Here is a 22,235-nt window from a genome sequence, read left to right as displayed (position 1 = left end):
TGTGAGCTAACATTTATTTTATTTATTTATTTATTTATTTATTTAATATATATACATATATATATAAATATGCATATGTGTGTGTATGTGTGTGTGTATGTATATATATGTGTGTGTGTGTATATATATATATATATATATATACATATATATATATATGCTGGTATAATCACTTGATGTTTATCATCTTCTTTAATCCAAAACAATCCTAAGAAATAGCTGTCATTATATATCCTATTGTATAAAGGAAGCAATATACAGTACAAAGGTTTTTTTAATGATTTTATCCAAGATCTCAGAGTTACTAACTGGTGAGGTTGGCATTCAAACCTAAGGGGCCCGAGCTCAGAGCACACACCTTTAGCCACTAGATTTTTCATTGAAAAACCGAGCTACTTTACTGTTTCTGTATGTTGTTGCACAAGCACATGTAATCTAAAATAATTGTTCTCTACTTCTTTGCTCACTTGGCATTGTTCATACAGCCTTCACTCCATCTGTAGCCCTTGCGTGGTTGTGCTAAAGAACTTGAGTGCTTTCCGTCTGCCAGTGTGTGGTGGGAAGTCCATAGCAGTATCCTGTTTATTCTTTACAGCAAGGCTTGACTGATGAGGAAATGAAAATTCAGAGTTATGTGACTCAAGGTCACACAGCTAGTGAAGGACAGAGCCTGGTTTCAACTCTAGACCTATCTGGTGCCAGAGTCCATCCTTTCCTGTTGCATCCTACCATCATGTCATCTTTTTAGGACTTAGAGATAAAGCCTTATAAAATTATTCTATTTTGGCTCAACTTGGTTTTTATCAACATCGTCCTATCCTTTGAATTCCTCTGCATTGCACTTTCCCCATACCTAGCTCTTACAGAAGGCGCTTAGAGTGAACGTATGTATGCGTTTTCAGATATAACTCCACTTTCTCCATGGTTTTCCTGGGCTCTGGGAAACACTAGGGGGAAAAATACTATTTACACTTCTGATTCTGTTCGTGGGGTTCTGAGAGATTATGCTGTGATTCAGTCTTCACAAATGAGTCCACCATGACTGTAAGTTCACGTACAGCAACAGTGGATGCTTATAACCACAGAATTAATGTGACATCGGCAAATAACGATTCTTAAGATATTATGAATCTGTCATGAAAAGGAAGCCATACTTACCCGTTTTTATTCTGCCAAATAGCTGGGTACTTCTCTGAAGTAATGTTGATATTTCTAGGAGGAATTTAAGTTTTTCAAACATGAAGATACAACAGTATTATGTAGTAACTATCTTACATGGCATTATGTAATAATTCTGGGAGATATTCTGTGGGAAGAGGTGGCTGTCAGAAGTCTTACCTCTGAAAATATTTACTGCAATTTCTTCTTTACCTATTTTGGAGAGCAGAGTTTCTGATCAAAATTTAAACCTCCCATGGCTGTCTCTTGTATGAGAAGAAATAAGACACTGAGCTAATTTTTTTCACACAAGATTATCTCTGGAGTTAGCTTTTTAAATTCAGCTTTCAATACATTTGCCTGACAAAATTCAGGTAACAGCTAAAATTTACTATTGCCTCACCCATATTAAATTCATTTTTGAATTGAAGTAGTTCACTATTAATGAAAATCAGTATGAGAATTTTATAAACAATTTTGTCCTCAATTTTATGTGAGGGACATAAAAAAAAAGCAATAATAGGTACCTGCTAGAGTGCCAGGCACTTAAAAATGAAATTGCTAATGAGATGCTAACAGCAGCCTTACATGAAAAGAATTACTATCTGCATTTTATATGAAAGCCTGAAAAATAATCCACAAAAGTCAAACAACTAGTAATTAGCAAATCTAGAGTTTTAGTTTAGGTTCGACTGGTTAAGAACTTATCTTCTTTTCATCATGTAGTATAGGTATGTAGTGAGTAAGATTTAACAGCATTAAGATGAGATTATCTCTCCTTTTAGGGAACTTGTTAACAATATGTTTCTTTATAGTTAAATATCAGTGATACACTGTATTGACTAAAATATTCTTCAGTTAAATAAAAAATATTTATATTAATTGGCCTAGAAATCTCTTATCTCTATGATTGAAAATAATCAATCACTATCAATCATTGCCTGAATGGGGCCTGTAATAAACTAACATATTTGTAAATAAGTTAGTCGTTATAATGCAGCTCAGAATTCTAAGCAATAAACCCAACCCGGGAAACAATGGAAAAAGATTTTTGTGAGAATGTTTGGATAACTATGAAGGTAGATATCTGACTGTGTATATAAAATGAAAGTAATCTAGTGAAGTGTTTGTTCTGGTCATGATGAAAACAAGTCTGTCTTATTACGAAGACTATTATATACTAAGATTCATGTATGTGTGAATCTATCTAGCCATCCTTCTATCCTAGTAGAGACTCTGCAAGTGTATACAGTTTAGTTGAGAGCAGAATTTAATAGAAGATGCCTTCCTAACAATTATAATCTTTTTCTAGGAGTTTTCTAAACGAACAGAAGGTATTGCAGTCCAGGCTGAAAATCTTGTGAAGGAAGCTTCCGAGATACCACTTGGGCCCAAGAATAAGCAGCTGCTTCAGCAGCAGGCCAAGTCAATCAAAGAGCAAGTCAAAAAATTAGAAGACACACTTGAAGAAGAGTATGTGCTTGACAAGTCCTAAACTTTCTTCTCTGAGATAAAGTTTCGTACAGTCTTTCCTGTATATTGTATTCAAAGCATTCCTTTAAAATCTCAAAGTGTCTGTGTATTTCAGCATGTTTTGAGGAAGAAACTCACAGTTCAAAAGAAAGTATCACCAAGACAGAAACCATCGTCTATATAACAGAGCAGAAAAATATAAGGGATGTGGTTTTTGCATTGTAAACTGACTTTGTTCATGAGAAAGCCATATCTATTCAATTCTGTGGCCTTCGTACAATCTCAAAAAAGAACCAATATTTAAAATAATTTTTTTCTGTTGTCACCAGTTAGAGGGAAGAAGAGATATTTTGGTTGTGTAGATGCTGGGCCTAAATATGTGTGGCGTAGACCAAGCATCTCCATCTCCAAGAAGCTCACAGAGCTCGTTCACAGTGCCTCAGTATTCGAATTGTCACTGATTGATATACTGCTTCCAAAAATTAACTTCAAAAATTTATTTTGCTTTTCAATATTTAATATTTGTTTATCTAAAAAGAAAGAAAAAATAGTTCGGCCTGTGGTATGCAATTACGTGCAAAATAAACACAAAAAAACTTGGAGGGGATAAATATATGAAGATATGGCCAACATTCCTCAACATAGTATGGCTGCACATTTTTATGAAAGGTTCTTTACTGGCAAATCACCAACACATATTATTCTTAAAATACAGGACATAATTTCTAAGGTGGATTTTAAAATGTAAAATTTGTTTTTAATACTAGTAACACCTTGAAATTAACGTTGTACATTTGCCTAAACTTTAAATTTTGTTAAATAACTTAAAGGAAACTATGACTTAAAATTTTGAGAACTTTTTATTAAATATTATCCATCAAGTTACAGAAATAAACTCAGAATTTATTAGAAAAGAAGCTACTTTTATTAGAAATATCCATTTGAATCTATTTCATTTGAAAACTTGCAATATGACTTAGCTTGCTTCACCTGTACTGATGAGAGCATTAGGCACACCCAGGGTATACATTTGACACTGCAGTATTATTTAATTTAACATTCAGTGATGCCATTGCATTCTTATCAATGTCTTCAAGTGCCTTTTGGTAAACAGGGAAATTCTTTCATTTTTTTTTTTTTAACCCAAGGACGTATCAGTTCGATATACTGTTTCTTAGTCTTTTTCTAACTAAAAGCCATAATCACATGATTATATACACATAGCTAATATAAACTGGACATCTATAGTTGAAATTTTGTTCACTAGATTTATAACAAATAAAGCCCAAATTTTCTAAAAGCAGTTAGGGTGCTCATGTACAAGAATGTTTGAGTCTTTTGGAATCAAGACTGGACCAACATCAGAGAACAGCTGAAATAGTTATAGATTATAAATCGCAGGCTTAGCTCTAATGATAGAAACAGTTCCTGTAAGGCAGCATGGGATTCATATTACAAGCTCTCTCTTGACTCATAGAGGTGCATTCTATAAAGATCTTTGAGTATAGAGCATCCCTGCAGTATCTCTGCTCTAAGAGCAAAAGGACCTTGTCCACAAAAACAGAACTGCTCAAAGACTCTGTGCACGTAATCTATGTGGGCAGCGTATTAAAAGTCCTGGCAACTACTGGTCACGTGCAGAGTTTACCTAGATTATACCTGGATTCAAACTCCTTTGGACCCAGCTATATTTTGTTTGAAGCACAGTTCCATTCATAACATAGTGTAGATACTACCTCGTTAAATGCTCATTCTCAGAGGAGATAGATAGGAAGACTTGAGGCCTGACTACTCAGATCAAATGTGCATTTTTTTCCTGTTCCAGTACTTTCAATTTTGACATGGTCACAAATGCCTTTGCTTTCTTTTCATCTGGTGATTTAAAGAAAAATGTATTGTTGTTTTCTATTAAAATACTGCATTTTATCTACTTAATTTGGTTAATTTTAGTATTAAAACCATGGAAATGGTGAAAAACAAGTGGGATCATTTTGGCAATAATTTTGAGATCCTGTCCGTCTGGATAACTGAGAAAGAAAAAGAACTCAATGCCTTGGAAACTTCATCATCTGCCATGGACATGCAAATCCACCAGATTAAGGTGATCTGCTCACACTTTACGTTTATAATCCATGTCTAGCTTTTAAGAACTCCCTTCTTACATTTCATCAAATGCTAGTTGGCCCCACGACAAATCTTTCATTGCTATGTGACTCTATTAAAATTCAATTCACACAAAATGCTGAGCTGAGAGGTCTTGATTGATACCGGGCAACACTTTATAGTTGGAATTATGTATTAATATTTTCTGACTTATGCATTCAAAGTCAGTATTGTGTGCAATATCATTAAAATGTTTTTATGGTTACATTATTCTTTTCCTTGATTTTGAATTAACCCCATTGGAGTGTTCTGTTGATTCATCTATACAACACGAAATATATTCATCACCTATGATTGTACTTTGTGTTACTCAAATGTCTGGTTCAAGTATTGGTGGCATTTACCCTCACAAACCACAGGGAGGAGCAATTACTTTCTTTAGGTGAAGCCATCCTATTCCACTGCTCTAATGCTTTTATTTAGGATGATGCCCTTTGGGCACAGACTGAGATGCTCTGATACTTTAGCTCTCCCAACTCGAAAATGACCACGTGTATAGACTGTCAGTGTTCACTTCGTTCAAATAGTTTAAGAAAAACTGGACTGAAAAAAATGAATTCTCTTTCTTTTATACAGTTTTTATGCAACACACTTTGAAAATGCAACCACTTTTTCTGTCTAATCTCTTTTTTTTTGGAATGGGAAAACCCTCTGCCATGTCATTCAATTAAAAATAGTAAAATAAATACCAAGATATCACATTATGGCTCAGAGCAAGTCATTACCATGGGCACAGTGGAAGGGTGCAATGTCGCTTAGCTATGATTACATTGCTGTGCAAATTATCCTGGTTTATCACACATCTTTTGCAATTAAGGATACACGGAATCTGGTATGTGGAGTCTGCTTACGTCTTGCGTGGTATACTAGGGAAAACAGATGTTAACCCACTAAGGAATATTCATGAAATATGTTTAATCTCTGAAACTGTTTCTAAAAGTTGTCATTTGATCATGTCACTACAGCCTAAGTAAGCAAAGAATAGCACATTTAAATAGCCTTATCAAAAATTTTTTCAAAAGTTTTTGGCATACAATTTTTAATGTGTTTATTCTTGCTATAATTCATTTTATTATTTAAACCTTAATTCCAGGACTTCTGAAATATATCAGTGATCAACTGCCATCGCCTCTTTACTCTTTGGGAAACAAAATGATTACACATTTTATTTTTAAATATATAAACATTCAATTGTAGATTTCCATGCCATTAGACTAGAAGTACATTTTAATATTCCAACATGGTATTTTGAAAACATCTAAAATGTATTAAATGAATATGAATAGTAGGAAAAAAGTATTTGCTAGAAATAAGCAAAGTGTGGCATACACTAGTACTGTGAAATTTAGGCTAATAGGTTCATGTTCTGTTTCCACACAGAAGACCACATTATAGGAAGTATTAGAAATTAGGTAACATTTGTCATAGAGTTTCACTTTAAAACAACCTTAGGATTAAAATTAATGAAGCACTTGCCTTGTCATAAAGACATTTTTTCTATAAGGCCACTTTTATTCTTCATTACATGCTATTCCAAATTGATTTTCTTATTCTTAATAACTTACAAATGATAAGAACATACACTGGATTCATCTTCCATCTTCCCCTTTTGGATTAAAATCCAACAATATGATTACATAGTTTACATTAATGAATTTGTTGGTAACATGTATTAATTACTCTAAAAACTAAGAAATTTTGTCTTATTTTAGATTGCTTCACTGAGGTATTGCAAGCACCTAGAACAATTTTGGCACATAGGAGACACCAAGTATATATTTGTTGAATTTATGAATAATTTTCCTAAAAAAATATCACTTTGAAAAACAAAAAAGAAAGGTTGTATTCATGTTCAAATAACAAATATCTATTAGATATACCACTGTAGTCATGCATATGAAAAATAAAAATAAATAAGCGATGAGCACCTGGCACTAACCTTACTTCTAATTGTCTCATCTAGACAGAAGTTATTTCTGACTACGTTGTCTCATGTAGGCAAAAGTCACACATTTTTTTTCTAGGGTAACAGTATCCTCCATTTAAATTATTCAAAACTGAGACTTGTCTGAATTTTTTGGCTCTATTTGATTGGAAGATTTGGCTCTTTTTCTCAGAGAAATCATTTTCATTCTCTTATGCATAAATAAGCCTCTGTGTTTATGACAGACATGCCTCGTCCGCCCCACACACATCCTTAGTGTCTTCCAGTACTTTCCATGCGTTGGCTAATCTATAAAGTGTCATCCTGCTCCAAATGGAAATGATAGTATGGAGGTTCTTCACTGTGAGTCCACAGCTAATCAGTAAAGCAGTGGTTCAGAGAGGAAGCAGCTGCAGCAGCATTGCCTGGGTAGTTGTTAGAAATGCAAAGTCTTGGCCTCCCCTTAGACCTGCTGAGCCTGAGTCCCTGAGGGTGGGGGCCAGGTGATCCCAATGTATTCCAAATTTGGAAACCACTGGCATAAAGGCAATAAATTTGCAAAGACTGGTTTTAGGTAAGAGTGGAATCAGAAAAGCTTTTAGTTCGGTAAATATGAAATACTCGGCTACATTTGAGAAAAATTAAATTAATGTCAACATTAGCATCTCTATGAGTTACTGGAACACACTGCTTCTCAGATCGGCTGCAAAAGGCTTGACTCACCGAATAAGCAGGGAATTCTCTTTACCTTTAGAGATCCTTCTTGTTTGGTAAAACATGAAATACAAAGATGAAAAATAGGACATACAGGAGCATGTCCCTGCTTGCTTCTCTGTGACAGGGGTAGCTCTTTCTCTTTATTCTCTATGCAGCGAGCACAACCACCATCACCTTGTATTTTTCAGACATTATCTGCTTATCTCTCCTCCCCAAATAAGGTCAGGAAACATACGCTGTTTGTTCATAGCTGTTCTCTAATGGTCCAAGTGTGTTGAAATGTTAGCTAAGAAGACATCTCCTGATTTTATCTCTGTGCAGATAATCTATTATTTCAGGAAGACAAGCTTGCTACATTGTCATTTTTCTTGTTTTAAATATTAGGTCACAATTCAGGAAATAGAAAGCAAGATCAGCAGCATTACAGAATTAGAAGAAGAAGCTCAGTCTTTTGCTCAGTTTGTCACCACTGGAGAATCTGCACGAATCAAAGCCAAGCTGACACAAATAAGAAGGTACTGGGAAGAGCTCCGAGAGCACGCACAGTGTTTGGAAGGAACAATCCTGGCACATTTATCTCAGCAGCAAAAGTTTGAAGAGAATCTTAGAAAGGTAAGAAAGGGTCCATGCATGCGAAAGTTATCATTTCCTATTACATTTATAATGAAATGCAATAAGTAATCCAGAAAGAGTGGACTAAGGGAAGACACGATTTGTGAACCATTTGCCAAGTTGTCAATGATGACTAAGGTTTTAATTATTCATGTGATACCTTTTTTGAGGGAATATAAAAATGTCATTATACATTGTGTTCAGATAGGCATTAAAGATTATCTATTCCTTTCATATAATGGGGCACATTGATTTTAGATTTTTTAAAATATATATATTTTAATCATTTTATTGAAAGTTATCCGAAAAGATAGGCGTGCTGCTTCCTTGGTAACTTTTTCTGCCTTGACGTACATTTTTCCCACCATTATCTTTATATTTCACTAATGTTTTAGATCCAGAAGTCTGTGTCTGAATTTGAAGATAAACTTGCTGATCCAATTAAAATATGTTCTTCAGCCACAGAAACATACAAAGTTCTCCAAGAACATATGGTAAGAGGAATTTGATAATTCCTGCTTGAAAACACAGTAAATGTTTTTATGACAGTTAAAATTGAAAGGATTTTTATGTTACTTGAGAAATGATATAGATCAAACATGTTCACATAACACAAGAAATACAAGTTTGCAAATAAGTCATTATTAAAAATGCATATTAAAGGAATATTCATTTACAGTATTTCTTTCTCATACTTAGGACATGTGACTTTTTCTGATTTTAGATTTAATAAATTCTTTTACTTCTTGCGGGCATTATAAAAAATTAAATGTACATAAAAACATACATGTGCATAGCAGATTTTAGATTTTAACCCACAACAGTCAGATGTACAAAGAATATGTCCTCACTAACCTTTTACCAATGACTAGCTTTTTTGGTCTGCTGCCTGAACTGGATGACTACGGTGGGATGTTCGCAGAGCAACAGATGCCTTTGGTGTGATTTAGGGAAAGAAGCAAAGAGGGAGAATCAGGCACAGGGAAAAACTAAAAAGAAATATGTTACTAAAAAAGAATATATCTGTTACCCCCATATATGTGCACGTGTGCCGAGGGAGGGAGCTGCAGTGATAGAAAGCAAAGAGTTGACAAAGGCACATCTAGGAAGGGGAGTGGAATTTATATCATTCGAATACTCACAACAAGAATGTGGGTGCCTGGGTAGCTCAGTTGGCTAAGTGTCTGTCTTTGGCTCAGGTCACGAGCCTCCATCAGGCTCCTTGCTCAGAGGGGAGTCAGCTTCTCCCTCCCTCTGCCTCTCCGCCCTTCTTGTGCTCTCTCTCTCTGTCTCAAATAAGTAAAATCTTTTAAAAAATTCATTTTTGTGCTATTTAGGTTATTTTTTTAAAGTACCTACCCAAAACATGAGGAAAAGTAGGAAAACTGAATTTCATGGAATTATTTTAATAGTTTACTAAGTTAATAATTGAGTACCAGAGAGGATACTGTTCTATTTTTTCTAGTATTTACATTTCTTAAAGCAAATTATGTTTCTCTGGCTTGATTGATCTCTAAAATGAGCATACTGAAAGAACATAACTCTTAAGATTCTTATGAAGATTAAATGAGTTACTATATAAAAATGCACATAACATAGTACCTGCCACATTCTGAGGCACCATTATTATTATTTTTATCACTGATTCCTGACAGCAGCTATGTCAGCCGTAACGCTCCCTGTGTATTTTTTATAGAGATTACGGCATGTTACGTATAGCCCTTGTAAATTAAGTAGAGTTTTTTTTTTTAAATACATATTTAGCATAGAAGGAATAATAATTTTCACAAATTATCTGACTCATGAAGGGAAAGTTGAAATTATTCAGATATACAGCAATAAATTCTTATTTGGGGAGAAGCCTTTCTTTTCTCGTTTTTGATTTCTGCAATCATGAAGTAACTCTCCTCACTTTGACTATGTCTCTCTGAAGATCATGGACTGAGGGCAAATTTTTAGGGTCTCAAAGAAAACCACAGGCCTCATTTCTTGATGCTGTGCTTTCTTTGCACACCTTTTGCCTCTCGTTAGGATCTCTGCCAGGCCCTGGAGGCGCTGAGCAGTGCGGTGGCCACCACCTCAGCCAGCGCCCAGAAGGTCGCTGACAGAGGCTGCTCGGTTCAGGAGGCAGCGGCCCTGCAGCAGAGGTACGAGGAGACGCGGACTCGGGCCAAGGAGAGGCAGACGGCGCTGGAGAACCTGCTGGCCCACTGGCAGAGGTGAGCAGCCTTCCTTCCCGAGTTGGAAGCATGGCTTTCAACCGCCACTCTTAAGTAGGAAATTCTGGACCAGCTGTTGGGAGATAATCATCCCAGATGTAAAACACATCAACTCATGTGTCTAATATGGGAAGATCTTATTGGTCTTTGTCAGAGATGAGGATCCCTAAAGTGGAGAGGATGTATGTGCATCTTTCCTATTACACAGTTATAAACACAGGTACAAATACACATATGGATGTGAAGGGAATAGTTTTTTTTACCTTCCATCTAGGAATAAGATAACCAACATTGTATTGTTCGTAATGGTTAGTGTTGGACCTCCAACTTTGGAAGCGTTTCATTTTTGGCATGATAATTTTGATAAATTTGCCTCTCATCTCTGCTTTCTTTAGACTAGAGAAAGAATTGTCAACTTTTTTAACCTGGTTAGAGCGGTGTGAAGCAATAGCCAGTTCCCCAGAAATGGACATATCTGCAGACAGAGTCAAAGTGGAAAGTGAACTTCAGTCAATACAGGCAAGTTCAAGTTCCAATTTCCTCCTTCTTTGACTTTGAGGATTTCCCACACCCTTGGTTCTCAATGACTTTCTAGTTTATTGTACACTGACATTCCTCATTTATCTCCCAAAAAGTTGCTCCTCAGAAACAGTGACTGTTTCTTGCCCTGAGGATAGAGAGCAATCCTCAGTCCCCATTGAGGAAAAAAGTTCTTACCATTTTATAAATACTCTGTGAGGTGTTCTAAGAGGTGAAGTCACAGCTCCTTTTCTGAAAAATGACACAAATATCTGGCCATATAAAATTATTCCTGCACATCTCTACACAGAGAGTAAATGCTCTACAGGTGAGGGGACCAGGAGGAGACTGAAGCCCCTGCGACATCCACATCTGGGCACAGTGTCCGCCTGGCTGCCTCCCACTGTGTTCTGAACATTCCTTGTACATCCCCATATTCTGGCTTTGTGTGTTTTGTCCTGCTTGGCTTAAGTCCCAGGGCTGCCTGCCATCCATAGGCTGTGTAACCCTTCCTCGGAAACCTTCAGCAGCTTTGCTTGTATCACACATGTGTGGCCTCATTAAGGAAGGGGACAAAGCATCTGACAAGCATCTCCTATGCACCATGCTACCCTATCATCCCATTTAATACCATATTATGTCATTAGCTGTCTATATGTGTTTATCTTTATCTCTTATTAGATAGGAACCACAACTTCTATGCACTACTCACAGCACCTTACAGTTCATTGCCTGATTAAAAATAAGTCACTCTGTTGCATGAAAACAAAATGAAGAGCCCTTAAGTTCCCCAGTTTGGCCTAATATAGTCTCTAAATGAAGAAGGAGACACGTTTCTGGTACCCAGAATTGCATCTCTATTATTTTTAGATATGCATTGTTTCTCTTTAGCAATGGCTTTTCTTTGATTCTCTTTACCTACACAGTTTCTTCATCTTGAAAGAAATTCTACAGCTTCTAAAGTTGCCTCACTTAACAGAACTCAGATTCTGGAAAACTAATTCAGGTTTCAGTAGTATTTTAAATGTTTCCTTAAAGGTTAAGCAGATCCATTCTAAATCAAGTAATAAAAACTCTCTTTAAGCCTGGTCCCAATGACCTCTTTGTTGCAAGAATGCAAAGCCTTTGGACAGCAACCACCTGTGTCACATGGTCCCTCCTAGTCAATCATGCTGGGATGAGATCTAGAATGTACTCTGTTTTTCTTAGGCCCTGCAAAATGAAGTTGTATCCCAGGCCTCAATCTACAGCAACCTTTTGCAACTGAAGGAATCACTATTCTCGGTGGCCTCCAAAGATGATGTGAAAATGATGAAAGTACATTTGGAGCGGTTGGATGAGAGATGGAGAGATTTGCCACAGATAATTAGCAAAAGGTTAGGTCTTTAAAAAAAGGGTTTTTTTTTAAATATATCGTTCAGTTTTTTAAATGGTGAGCATATAAATTAAGAAAGAGTTTTGTTTGCTTTTTACTTAATCAAGATATTCAGATAAGTTTAGAAGGGAAAGAAATCACTTTGTCATTTAAAAGATAAAAAGTGCTTCAGCAAAGGAAACAACCAACGAAACTAAAAGACAACCTACTGAATGGGAGAAGATATTTGCAAATGACATATTCAATAAAGAGTTAGGATTCAATAAAAAAGGGGGGGTTAGTATTCAAAATATATAAAGAACTTATACAACCCATCACTCAAAAAACAAATAATCCAATTTAAAAGTGGGCAGATGACGTGAACAGACATTTCTCCAAAGAACACATATGGATAGCCAACAGACACATGAAAAGATGGTCAACATCACTCATCATCAGGGAAATGCAAATCTAAAACCACAATGAGACATCATCTCACACCTCTCAGAATGGCTAAAATCAACAACATAGGAAACAACAGGTGTTGGCCAGGATGTGGAGAAAGCGGAACTCTCTTACACTTTTGCTGGGAATGTAAACTTCTGCAGCCAATGTGAATAACAGTATACAGGTTTCTCAAAAAATTAAAAATACAATTATCATATGATCTAGTCATTCCACTACTAGGTATTTATCCAGAGAATGCAAAAACACTAATTTGAAAAGATATATGCCCCTCTATGTTTATTGCAGCATTATTTACAATAGCCAGATTATGGGAGCAGACCAAATGTCCTTCAATAGATGAATGGAGACAGAAGAAGTGATACATATCTACAATGGAATATTACTAAGCCATAGAAAAGAATGAAGTCTTGCCATGTGCAACAACATGAATGAATCTAGAGCGTATAATGCTAAGCAAAATAAGTCAGTCAGAGAAAGACAAAATTCCACTCATATGTGGAATTTAAGAAACGAAACAAACAAAGAAAAAAAAAGAGACAAACCAAAAAACAGACTCTTAGCTATAGAGAACAAACAGGTGGTTACCAGAGGGGAGGTGGTTGGGGGAAGGGGTGAAATAGATGAATAGTATTAAGAGTACACTTATTGTGTTGAGCACTGGCTAATGTACAGAGTTGTTGAATTGCTATATTGTACACCTAAAACTAACATAACACTGTATGTTAACTATACTGGAATTAAAATAAAAAAAAAAAAAAACCACAAGTGCTCAAAAATCAGCATTTCTGATGAACCTTAGTCCAAAGTTTTTGTCTTACAATTAGAGCAAAATATCAAGCTAATTGAAAAATATTGAAGAAGGTAGGGTTGCTTATGTTTGTATTATTTTTGCCCAAGCTGTTTGTGTATAGGAGAAAAATGGTAACTAAAACTTTGCCTCCCATGCTATTTCTCAACTGAGGCAGTGGCAGTGTGGAGCAGTGCTCAGAGAAGTTGGGGGCATCTGGGTGGCTCAGTCGGTTAAGCCTCTGCCTTTGGCTCAGGTCATGATTCCAGGGTCCTACGCCTGAGGCCCGCATCGGGCTCCTTACTCAGTAGGGAGCATGCTTCCCCCTCTCCTGCTGCTCCCCTTGCTTGTGCTCTCTCTCTGTCAAATAAATAAATAAAATATTAAAAGAAAAAAAAAGATGAGGTCAGAGAAGTTGATTCTGTGGGGTCCCTCATCAACCACAGTAAGGACGTTTGGAGTTTGCCTTCTTGTGTGCAATAGGAAATTGCCTCCATGTTAAGCTTGGCAGACAATGTTCTGATTACATTAACATCATTCCTAGCTGTTACATAGACAGTGAACTGTAGAGACACAGTGGTTTCTCTGTTACCTAAAGAGTGAACTGTGGAGAGACAGTGGCAGGAGGGAGGCCATTGAGGAGGCCAGGGAAGAGATGAAGCAGTTTAGACCCCGGTAGGTTTGTGGAAATGGAGAGGCTAGCACAGAATATACTGTGTGTGTTTGGGGGGGGGGGTGGTATGTACAGATTAGATGTGGTGGTAAAGAAGTGGGGGCATGAAGAATGGCTTCTAGGGCCACCTCAGGGACAGCCGTAATGTTAACTGAGATGTGGAAGACTGTGAGAGTAAAGGGTTTGAGAAGTAGAAAACATCAAAAAGTTTGGTGAGTCCATGTATGACATCACTGTTGCCCTCAGTTAAGCTTATTGCAACAACATATCATTAACTTTTTCTGTTCACTTGTGGCACATTTTAACGTTAACACCTTTCTCTACGTAGGATTACTTTTCTTCAGACTGTGGTTGCTGAACACCAGCAATTTGATGAACTGCTGCTTTCCTTTTCTGTCTGGATTAAGCTGTTTCTCAGTGAATTACAAACTACTTCTGAGATAAGCATCACAGACCATCAAGCAGCATTTACTCGGCACAAGGTAAAGTGCATACTTTTAAGATTAAAGAAGAATTTATTCACAAAAGAGAGCTCTTGAATTATAAAGAAAAGCATTTTTTTAACCCAACCATTCTGCACCAGTTTAACCTTGCATTCAGATCCAGATGTTTTAATAATTGAATATAGGGGTCCTAGCAATGTATTATACAGAAAAATTAAGCAGATAAAACCACTTCAGATAAACTAGACAACCACATTAAGACACTATTTCTTCAAAATGGAGTAAATGATTTCTAGGGTAAAGTGATGAGAATGTTCATTTTTAAGCTTCCTTGGTCTGTTTTGTTCCAATGCTGAAAACTAATACCGAATTCATGATACAATTTTAGCAAATTACTGTTTAGTTTGAAAGTTATTTAAAATTCATGGTTTATTTTCCTTATTTATAAATTATGCGTAATATCTATCCTAGCATAAAAACACATTTAAATCAAGTATTGGGGTAGTTGGAGATAAGCTACATGGTAAGCTGATGACAATATTTAATGATAAAACATCTAATATTTATGGAGTGCTCACTCTGTACTGGGTTTGCTAATTGGTTTTACCGAAAGGAATAGTACTTTCTCATATCTTTATGACCTCAAGTAGTTTTACAACTTGGAACAAGACGTCCACTGAAGTTAGGTTCCTACCCTCTAAAGAGACAGGGAGATAGGGATGCTATCTCCCTTCATGATTGTATTTCCAAACTGCTACCAAACTAAAAAGAGTTCATTTGCCCTCGTGCAATGGAAAACCAGATACCGTGTAACGCTGGTATTTTGCAGAGGGGTAAGCGTTATTGCCAAGCAAAGACATAAGAGGCTGGTTCAAAATTGTCTGCACAAAAGGTTGGGGTTGGGTGCATTTGAGGATAAGGAGTTAGGATGTCATGGGGTACGTAGGTTAAATGGAATATGCCAATTGGACATAAGGAAAAAGGAAAATGTCCTTTCTGATCATGTACATTCTGGAATTGTGCCTTGTCATGGGACACATGTTCATTAAATGGCGGTGTAAGCATGATGAGCTGGGGGAGATCACGGGGTGTATTGTCACAGGGGTTACTCTCTTTCACCTTTTGTCCCTTCTGCACAACTGCAAGGATTCTTCCCAGCTTGCTCTAGTCTTCACTTTTCGGTGCTCACTCAACTTCTACAAAACAAGCTCATAAATCAGTCAACCACAGTTTTCTTAGGGTAAAAAGGTCAAGCATTTGTTAACTCAATGTGTTGGTTTCAAAAGGATGACCCCCTGTCCTTGAGAAACATATTCTTGGGTTGTAACAGTACACCAGCTTTTAAAAAGATTTGTATCTCAAAAGGGCAGAGAATGAATTTGTAAATTTTCTGAAGTAAATGCTCAAAGCTTCTTTCTAAAGTTTAATTATCACGCTGAGGGGAATATTAAGGCCATCGTGGTCAAGATTAAGATAGGTGATAATGTCTCATTAATGGGAACCATGCTGAGATTGTTAGTAATGCTCTAAGAGATTTCAAACATGATTTATTGTGAGCAAGTCAGATTTCCTATACAACAGGGTCAGTGCGTTCATCTTTGTTTCTTTAAAGAAGGGGGCTAAAACCTGTGTGTTTTCATTTCATAACCTCTGAAGAGAGGCTAATGCTCACCTATTTGTACGCTCCTTCCCTACAAGCACTGTTAGAATTTACTTAATTGGATATTATTTAAAATCTTCCAGACCTCAATATCTTTTATATATACATATATATATATATGTATTATATATGTAGTATTGTATATTTATATATATATATACACACAGTATTGTTAAAAAACAAAAATTTAACTGAGTAAATTTGAAGATCTAATTGGCTTTATTAAGCAATTTGTGAATCAGGCAGTATCTTATCTAGCAAATAGAAAGGAGCTCAGAGGGTTCGTACAAAATGGAAGGTTTTCAGAGGAGGAAGGAGAGTAGGGCAAGGAAGTTATTAGCAAAAGAAAAGAAAGGATCATTTCAGGCAAGGTCAGTTTCCCTTAGGGGTAAGAAGTGTGGGGGGGGGGTCTTATCTTGTAGATTACCTCATCTTCCTTGAGTTGGGGAGGGGGGAGGAGAGGGCCCATGTGACAGATTACCTCATCAGTACTGACCAGAAAATTGCTGACTGACAAGTTAACACTATTTCCGGAGGAGTCTGAAACTGAAATTAGGTTAGGTATGAAATGCCAGTTTGGTGACATGACCTACCATAATTGACTCCATTTTGGGTCTGTGATTTGCTTTTTGATGATATATATAAAATACATATAATATTATTATATTTTGATGATATATATAATATTATTATATATATTATCATATATTATTTATTACATATTATTTATACTAGAACTATAAATTTTAACTGTATACATATGTATTTTAAATGTTCCAAATTATACACATATATATGTATGTATTTATATAAAATTTCCTTTTACGATTCCTGTTCATGAAGGCATTCTCTTCCATGCAATGAATTAGTTCCAAATCAGAGTTGTGTTTTATTTGAAACATATAGATGAGAAAACGGGCCATTTTAAGAACATTTCTTAAAGATATACCATAGATGACTTTTTTTTTTTAAAGATTTTATTTATTTATTTGACAGAGATAGAGACAGCCAGCGAGAGAGGGAACACAAGCAGGGGGAGTGGGAGAGGAAGAAGCAGGCTCATAGCAGAGGAGCCTGATGTGGGGCTCGATCCCATAACGCTGGGATCACGCCCTGAGCCGAACGCAGGCGCTTAACCGCTATGCCACCCAGGCGCCCCCAATAGATGACTTTTAAATCCTACAGCATCCATTGCATTGAAAATGGATCTTGACATCACAGATTGTGAATATGTCTGCGTCATTAGCCACAGTGTACCCGAGGACTCACCAACTCGCTCTTCCCTTCCAGGACCACGTGGCAGAAGTAGAGAGCAAAAAGGGAGAACTGCAGAGTCTACAGGATCACCTAGTGAAGCTGGGGGCTCTCGGTCGAGCTGAGAGCCTCCACCTCCTCCAGAGCAAGGCAGAGGACTGCTTCCAGCTGTTCGAGGAGGCCAGCCAGGTCGTGGAAAGGCGGCAGCTTGCCCTGTCCCAGTTGGCTGAATTCCTACAGAGCCACGCCTCGCTGTCAGGGGTTCTCCACCGACTGAGGCACACAGTGGAAGCAGCCGACAGTATGAACAGGAAACAGACTGATTTATTAGAAAAGGACCTGAATCGTGCAATTCAAGACGCTAAAACATTGGAATCCGCGGCCATCAGTCTTGACAGCATTCTCGCCAAAGCTCAGTACCATCTTAAAAGCGGAAGTTCTGAGCAAAGGACTTCCTGCAGAACGACAGCTGATCACCTCTGTTCTGAATTAGAGAGAATCCAGAACCTTCTGGGAACGAAGCAGAGTGAGGCAGATGCCCTGGCAGTATTGAAGAAAGCATTCCAAGACCAGAAAGAGGAGTTGCTGAAAAGCATTGAGGACATCGAAGAAAGGACAGACAAAGAGAGACTGAAGGAGCCTACCCGCCAAGCTCTTCAGCAGAGGTAAAGAGAAATGGCTAGAGCCAGTTTAACGTTGATTTTTTATTTGTTCTAGAATTAACTGCAGTGCTTTAACAGTGTCATATCTAGCAACTTCTTTTAATATTTTGAGGATAAAATTAATGACTAATTTGACACTTAAGAAGTACTAAAAATTCTTTGGTTTCCTTAACGATTTTCCCAAGGGCTCTGTCTATATAAACCACGCTAAGATCTTTTTTATAACAGATGATATAGATCGTATTATCTATTTTTAAGCAACGTGTAGCTGTTAGGAGAAGGGCCTCATCCTCCGTAGTGAGAACAAAGACAGAGGAGAGAGGGGGTGATCCAAGTAGCTTTGTAGTCCTGGTGGACAAAGAAACTATGAGGAAATTCCTGCCTGGTGGCTGCCAGCCCTCAGAAAGACTGGGGCAAGCGCGTCAGATGAGAGTGAGAGGATTGGCAGAGAGGAAATGGCATTAAATTTTTCTTTTATAGAGAGGAAATGGAAATGATATCTCTGGAGCTTGATAAGGTGATAAAGCTGCCATTTGAGATTCCTATTCCTTCACTTAAAGTGAAACCAATCAGCCGCCAGAGCAGTTTTCAAACAACTACCTTTAACTGTTGGCTGAGCTGTGTGGAAAAGGCAGACAAGTACGTTTAAGCGAAGTTAGGGTTTCGTCAGGTGAGTTTAATAGAGAACCTAATGGGTCAGGGGTACTTTCCTGAAGTAAATTTGGAAGGAGTTTTTTCCTCTAATACTATAGTCTTCTTCCCAATCTTGTTTTTCTTCCTTAATAGAACTTTCTCCCCATTTATGTTCTCAGGGTCCTTTGTCTTCCAGTTTTCCTCCCCAGGTGGCAAAGCAGCAGCTGAAATGTGCTCATACCAAAGTGTCCATAATTGATAAGGATCGTGTTGACCATGCCAAGACCATTGCGATTTGCTCCTTTCAGCTAGAATCAAGCATCTAGGAAAGGCTCACAGTTAGGTAATAATGGCTCTTGAGGTTACATGCCTTGTGAGCCCTAGGCTGACTAGTTTAACAGTAAACTAACAAAAAGGAATAAGATTTGAGGAGGAAAAATAGCCTCCAGAGTAAAGACAAAAAGAAGAGCTAAACATGGCAAAGGAGCAAACAGCTTACCCAGGAAATCAGCGGTAGGATTGCTGCTGCAGAGCGGCATGGCCCTCTCTGGCCCGCGTCAGCCAAGCAGGCGGGAGAGCCTAAAATTGCTGAAGAAGGCCCAGGTTGGGCTCAAGAGCCATATCAATACCCGTAACACTGAACTCGCCAAAGCCACCCAGAGGTTATGGAAAATATTGCATTGAATTGATGGATTGAATTGATGGATGTATTAAAGCCCCCCCATACTTACGCTTCACTGTGCGACCTTGGACAAATCACCTTCTTATAATGATAATGCATGCTCCTAGCCACTTTGTTTTGGAATTAAGTGGAATCATGCATGTACATTCACGTTATAAACTCCATAGCACTATATACCAGAAGGCAAGAATGCATGAGGCCATAGCTGCCTCTGTATGACCACTTTTTACAAGTACTCAAATATTAATATATTAGAGACAAAAAATAAAATTATTTTCATTTTAAATGAAGCAACTGTACCCTAAAATATTATTACTTTTACATGAATTGGACCTCAGGGCACAGAAGGACTTTTTACCAAAGACCTTTTAGTAAGTACTCACCTGCTTTGCCTACAGGCTCAGCCCTAGTCTTAAAAGTCTTATATCATGAAAGCAAAATAGAAAAAGAATACTAACTTAATAGAAAGTTGAAGAGGAATGGTAAAAATGACTTTAAATGTTTCCCAAGGTACAGTCTGTAGTTCTGCAGAGTTAATTTTTAAAGTGTCTTTCACAGTTGATATACATTAATTCAGTTGCTGTGTTAAAAGTTTTCCTATAGGTGTGCTTTATGGAGAAGAAATATTAGTCTTTACCTTTGGCAAATTAATAATAAAATAACATTTTAATTCACAGATTGAGAGTCTTTAATCAGTTAGAAGACGAATTGAATTCTCATGAGCATGAACTATGTTGGTTGAAAGACAAAGCTAAACAAATTGCTCAGAAAGATGTAGCCTTTGCCTCTGAAGTCGATAGGGAGGTAAACCGCTTAGAGGTTACCTGGAATGATACCAAAAAACTAATTCATGAAAAGTAAGTAAAAAAACCTCTCGATTTTTTTTTTCAACTTTCTATTTTGGGGCATTGGGCTGTTGTCTGTTAATTTGCATCGGCGTGATCAAGATTTGAGTATCTTCTGCCGCCTTATGTATTCTGTGTCCCTTTAGTACCATTAGAAATTTAGTCATACAGAATTTTATTGAGGAAGTTGTTGAGATGCCAACGACAGGTAAAATTCAATGCTCGAAAGCAGGAGCTGTCAGCAGTTACGAAGTGCTACCATGAGAGTCTTAACCTCTGATTTTCCTTTTTTGTTTTGTTGTACTTATTTGTAATTAAGATATGATTTACATATAGTAAAATTCATCCTGTTTAGTGTACACCCTTAAACTGTCTGAGTTTAACACACATACAGTTTATGAGTATACACACCCTGTAGAGAAACTATTACAACTATCAAATCTCAATATAATCATTCCACCACCTGAAAAAAATCCCCCGATGTCTCATTATAGTCAGCCCCTCCCCGACTCCCAGTCCCTGGCAACCTTTGATCCATGTTCTGTCTCTGTAGTATTGTCTTTTCAGAATCACAATAAATGGATTATTTCCAGTCTGGATGATTATAAATAAGGCATATATAAACATATATAAACATATAAACATTCATGTTCAATTTTTTGTGTGTATGTAAGTTTTTACCACACTTGGGTAAATAACTTCTTTTACTTGGCGCAATGTACACTGTTATGTGTATTAATAAAGTCCATTCTTTTTTATAGTCAAATAATATTCCACTTAACAGGCATGCCACAGTTTATTCATTCACCAGTTGATGGATATCCAAGTTCTTTCCATTTCAGATGACTATAAAAAAAAAGCATCTATAAACATTCACATTCAATTTTTTGTGTGTACCTAAGTTTTTATTGCACAGAGTAGATTATTAATGTAAGCTTTTAAAAATTTAACCATGTTGTAGAATTTTACTCTATCTTATTGAACATTCTCCTAAATTGTGATTTGTTAGAGATTGTACAGTATACAATTATAAGAAGGTATCAGAGTTTATTCAATTATTAGCCTATTTTTAACATTTGGATTATTTTTATTTTTTTCTCTTATTATGAGTATTAGTATAAAGAATATAATTTTACCTAAATCTTAGTGCACATCTTTTTTCCTTTGGAAAAATTCCTACATGTAGAATTGCTTGCTCAGAGGCATTTTACGCTTATAAACAGAAACCATCTTCTTATTTTGACAATTTTCAGGGGATTCATATTCAATAAAAATCTGTGTCATTGAAATGGGAAAAAACATCCTCGTATGTATTTTACTTATTGAGCAGTGTTTTTTGTTTATTTGATTTGGTTTGTTTATTTGTTTTGCTTCGCCTTAATACATATTATTACGATATAATTAAATAATGAAAAGATTGAAAAGCAAAAATTTGTTGGCATCTACATAAGTTTTAGTTGTCAAGAACATGTATTTTTTCTTGTCACTGAGGTCGCAGATTTTGTTTAATGGCTGTGTACATTCTTTACTCATGGAAAACAATTTGAACATTAGAGTTAGGTTGGTTTGACCAGCACTCTTGACCTCAATAGGTCGAAATATGGTTTCCTCTTGAATCCAGCATCCATCTATGAACACATTCATGCAGTTACATATCAGGTCCGATCATAGGGAATCCTTTCCTTTAACGCATGATAATAAATGATACCTTTTCTTTAATTACTATAGCCAGGGTCAATGCTGTGGACTTATTGACTTAATGAGGGAATATCAGAACTTGAAGTCAGCTGTATCTAAAGTCCTAGAAAATGCCAGCAATGTGATTGCAACAAGAACTACTATAAAAGATCAGGAGGATCTTAAATGGGCTTTATCCAAGGTAATAATTCAAAATATACTTATTTTAGTAGACTACTCAGATCTGATTTTCACATATAATGAATTCTCTGTACAACTCATCAGTACATATAGACGTAGAAAATTCATGCT

At 36.6% G+C, this 22,235-nt stretch overlaps 1 protein-coding gene and 1 long non-coding RNA gene across 2 annotated transcripts in view; one reads left to right on the top strand and one right to left on the bottom strand.

The window, feature by feature from the left end:
- LOC103666903 overlaps positions 1-17,526 on the bottom strand; it is a 31,504-nt gene extending 13,978 nt beyond the window's left edge. Inside the window, exon 1 of the long non-coding RNA XR_569608.1 lies at positions 17,440-17,526. This is a non-coding gene — a long non-coding RNA (uncharacterized LOC103666903). The remainder of the gene's footprint in view (positions 1-17,439) is intronic.
- The window catches only part of SYNE1 (spectrin repeat containing nuclear envelope protein 1), a 442,550-nt gene that overhangs the window by 178,378 nt on the left and 241,937 nt on the right, over positions 1-22,235 (top strand). The window contains exons 31-41 of the mRNA XM_040627972.1: positions 2,471-2,631; positions 4,582-4,732; positions 7,820-8,047; positions 8,443-8,541; positions 10,079-10,266; positions 10,662-10,785; positions 11,995-12,161; positions 14,396-14,549; positions 17,461-18,089; positions 20,079-20,258; positions 21,975-22,125. Coding sequence (XP_040483906.1) covers positions 2,471-2,631; positions 4,582-4,732; positions 7,820-8,047; positions 8,443-8,541; positions 10,079-10,266; positions 10,662-10,785; positions 11,995-12,161; positions 14,396-14,549; positions 17,461-18,089; positions 20,079-20,258; positions 21,975-22,125 — 2,232 coding nt within the window. The remainder of the gene's footprint in view (positions 1-2,470; positions 2,632-4,581; positions 4,733-7,819; positions 8,048-8,442; positions 8,542-10,078; positions 10,267-10,661; positions 10,786-11,994; positions 12,162-14,395; positions 14,550-17,460; positions 18,090-20,078; positions 20,259-21,974; positions 22,126-22,235) is intronic.

This window comes from Ursus maritimus, unplaced genomic scaffold (genome assembly GCF_017311325.1).
Source record: "Ursus maritimus isolate PB19 unplaced genomic scaffold, ASM1731132v1 scaffold_13, whole genome shotgun sequence".
In the NCBI taxonomy this organism is placed as follows: Eukaryota; Metazoa; Chordata; class Mammalia; order Carnivora; family Ursidae; genus Ursus; species Ursus maritimus.
This window is presented reverse-complemented; position numbering and strand designations above follow the sequence as displayed.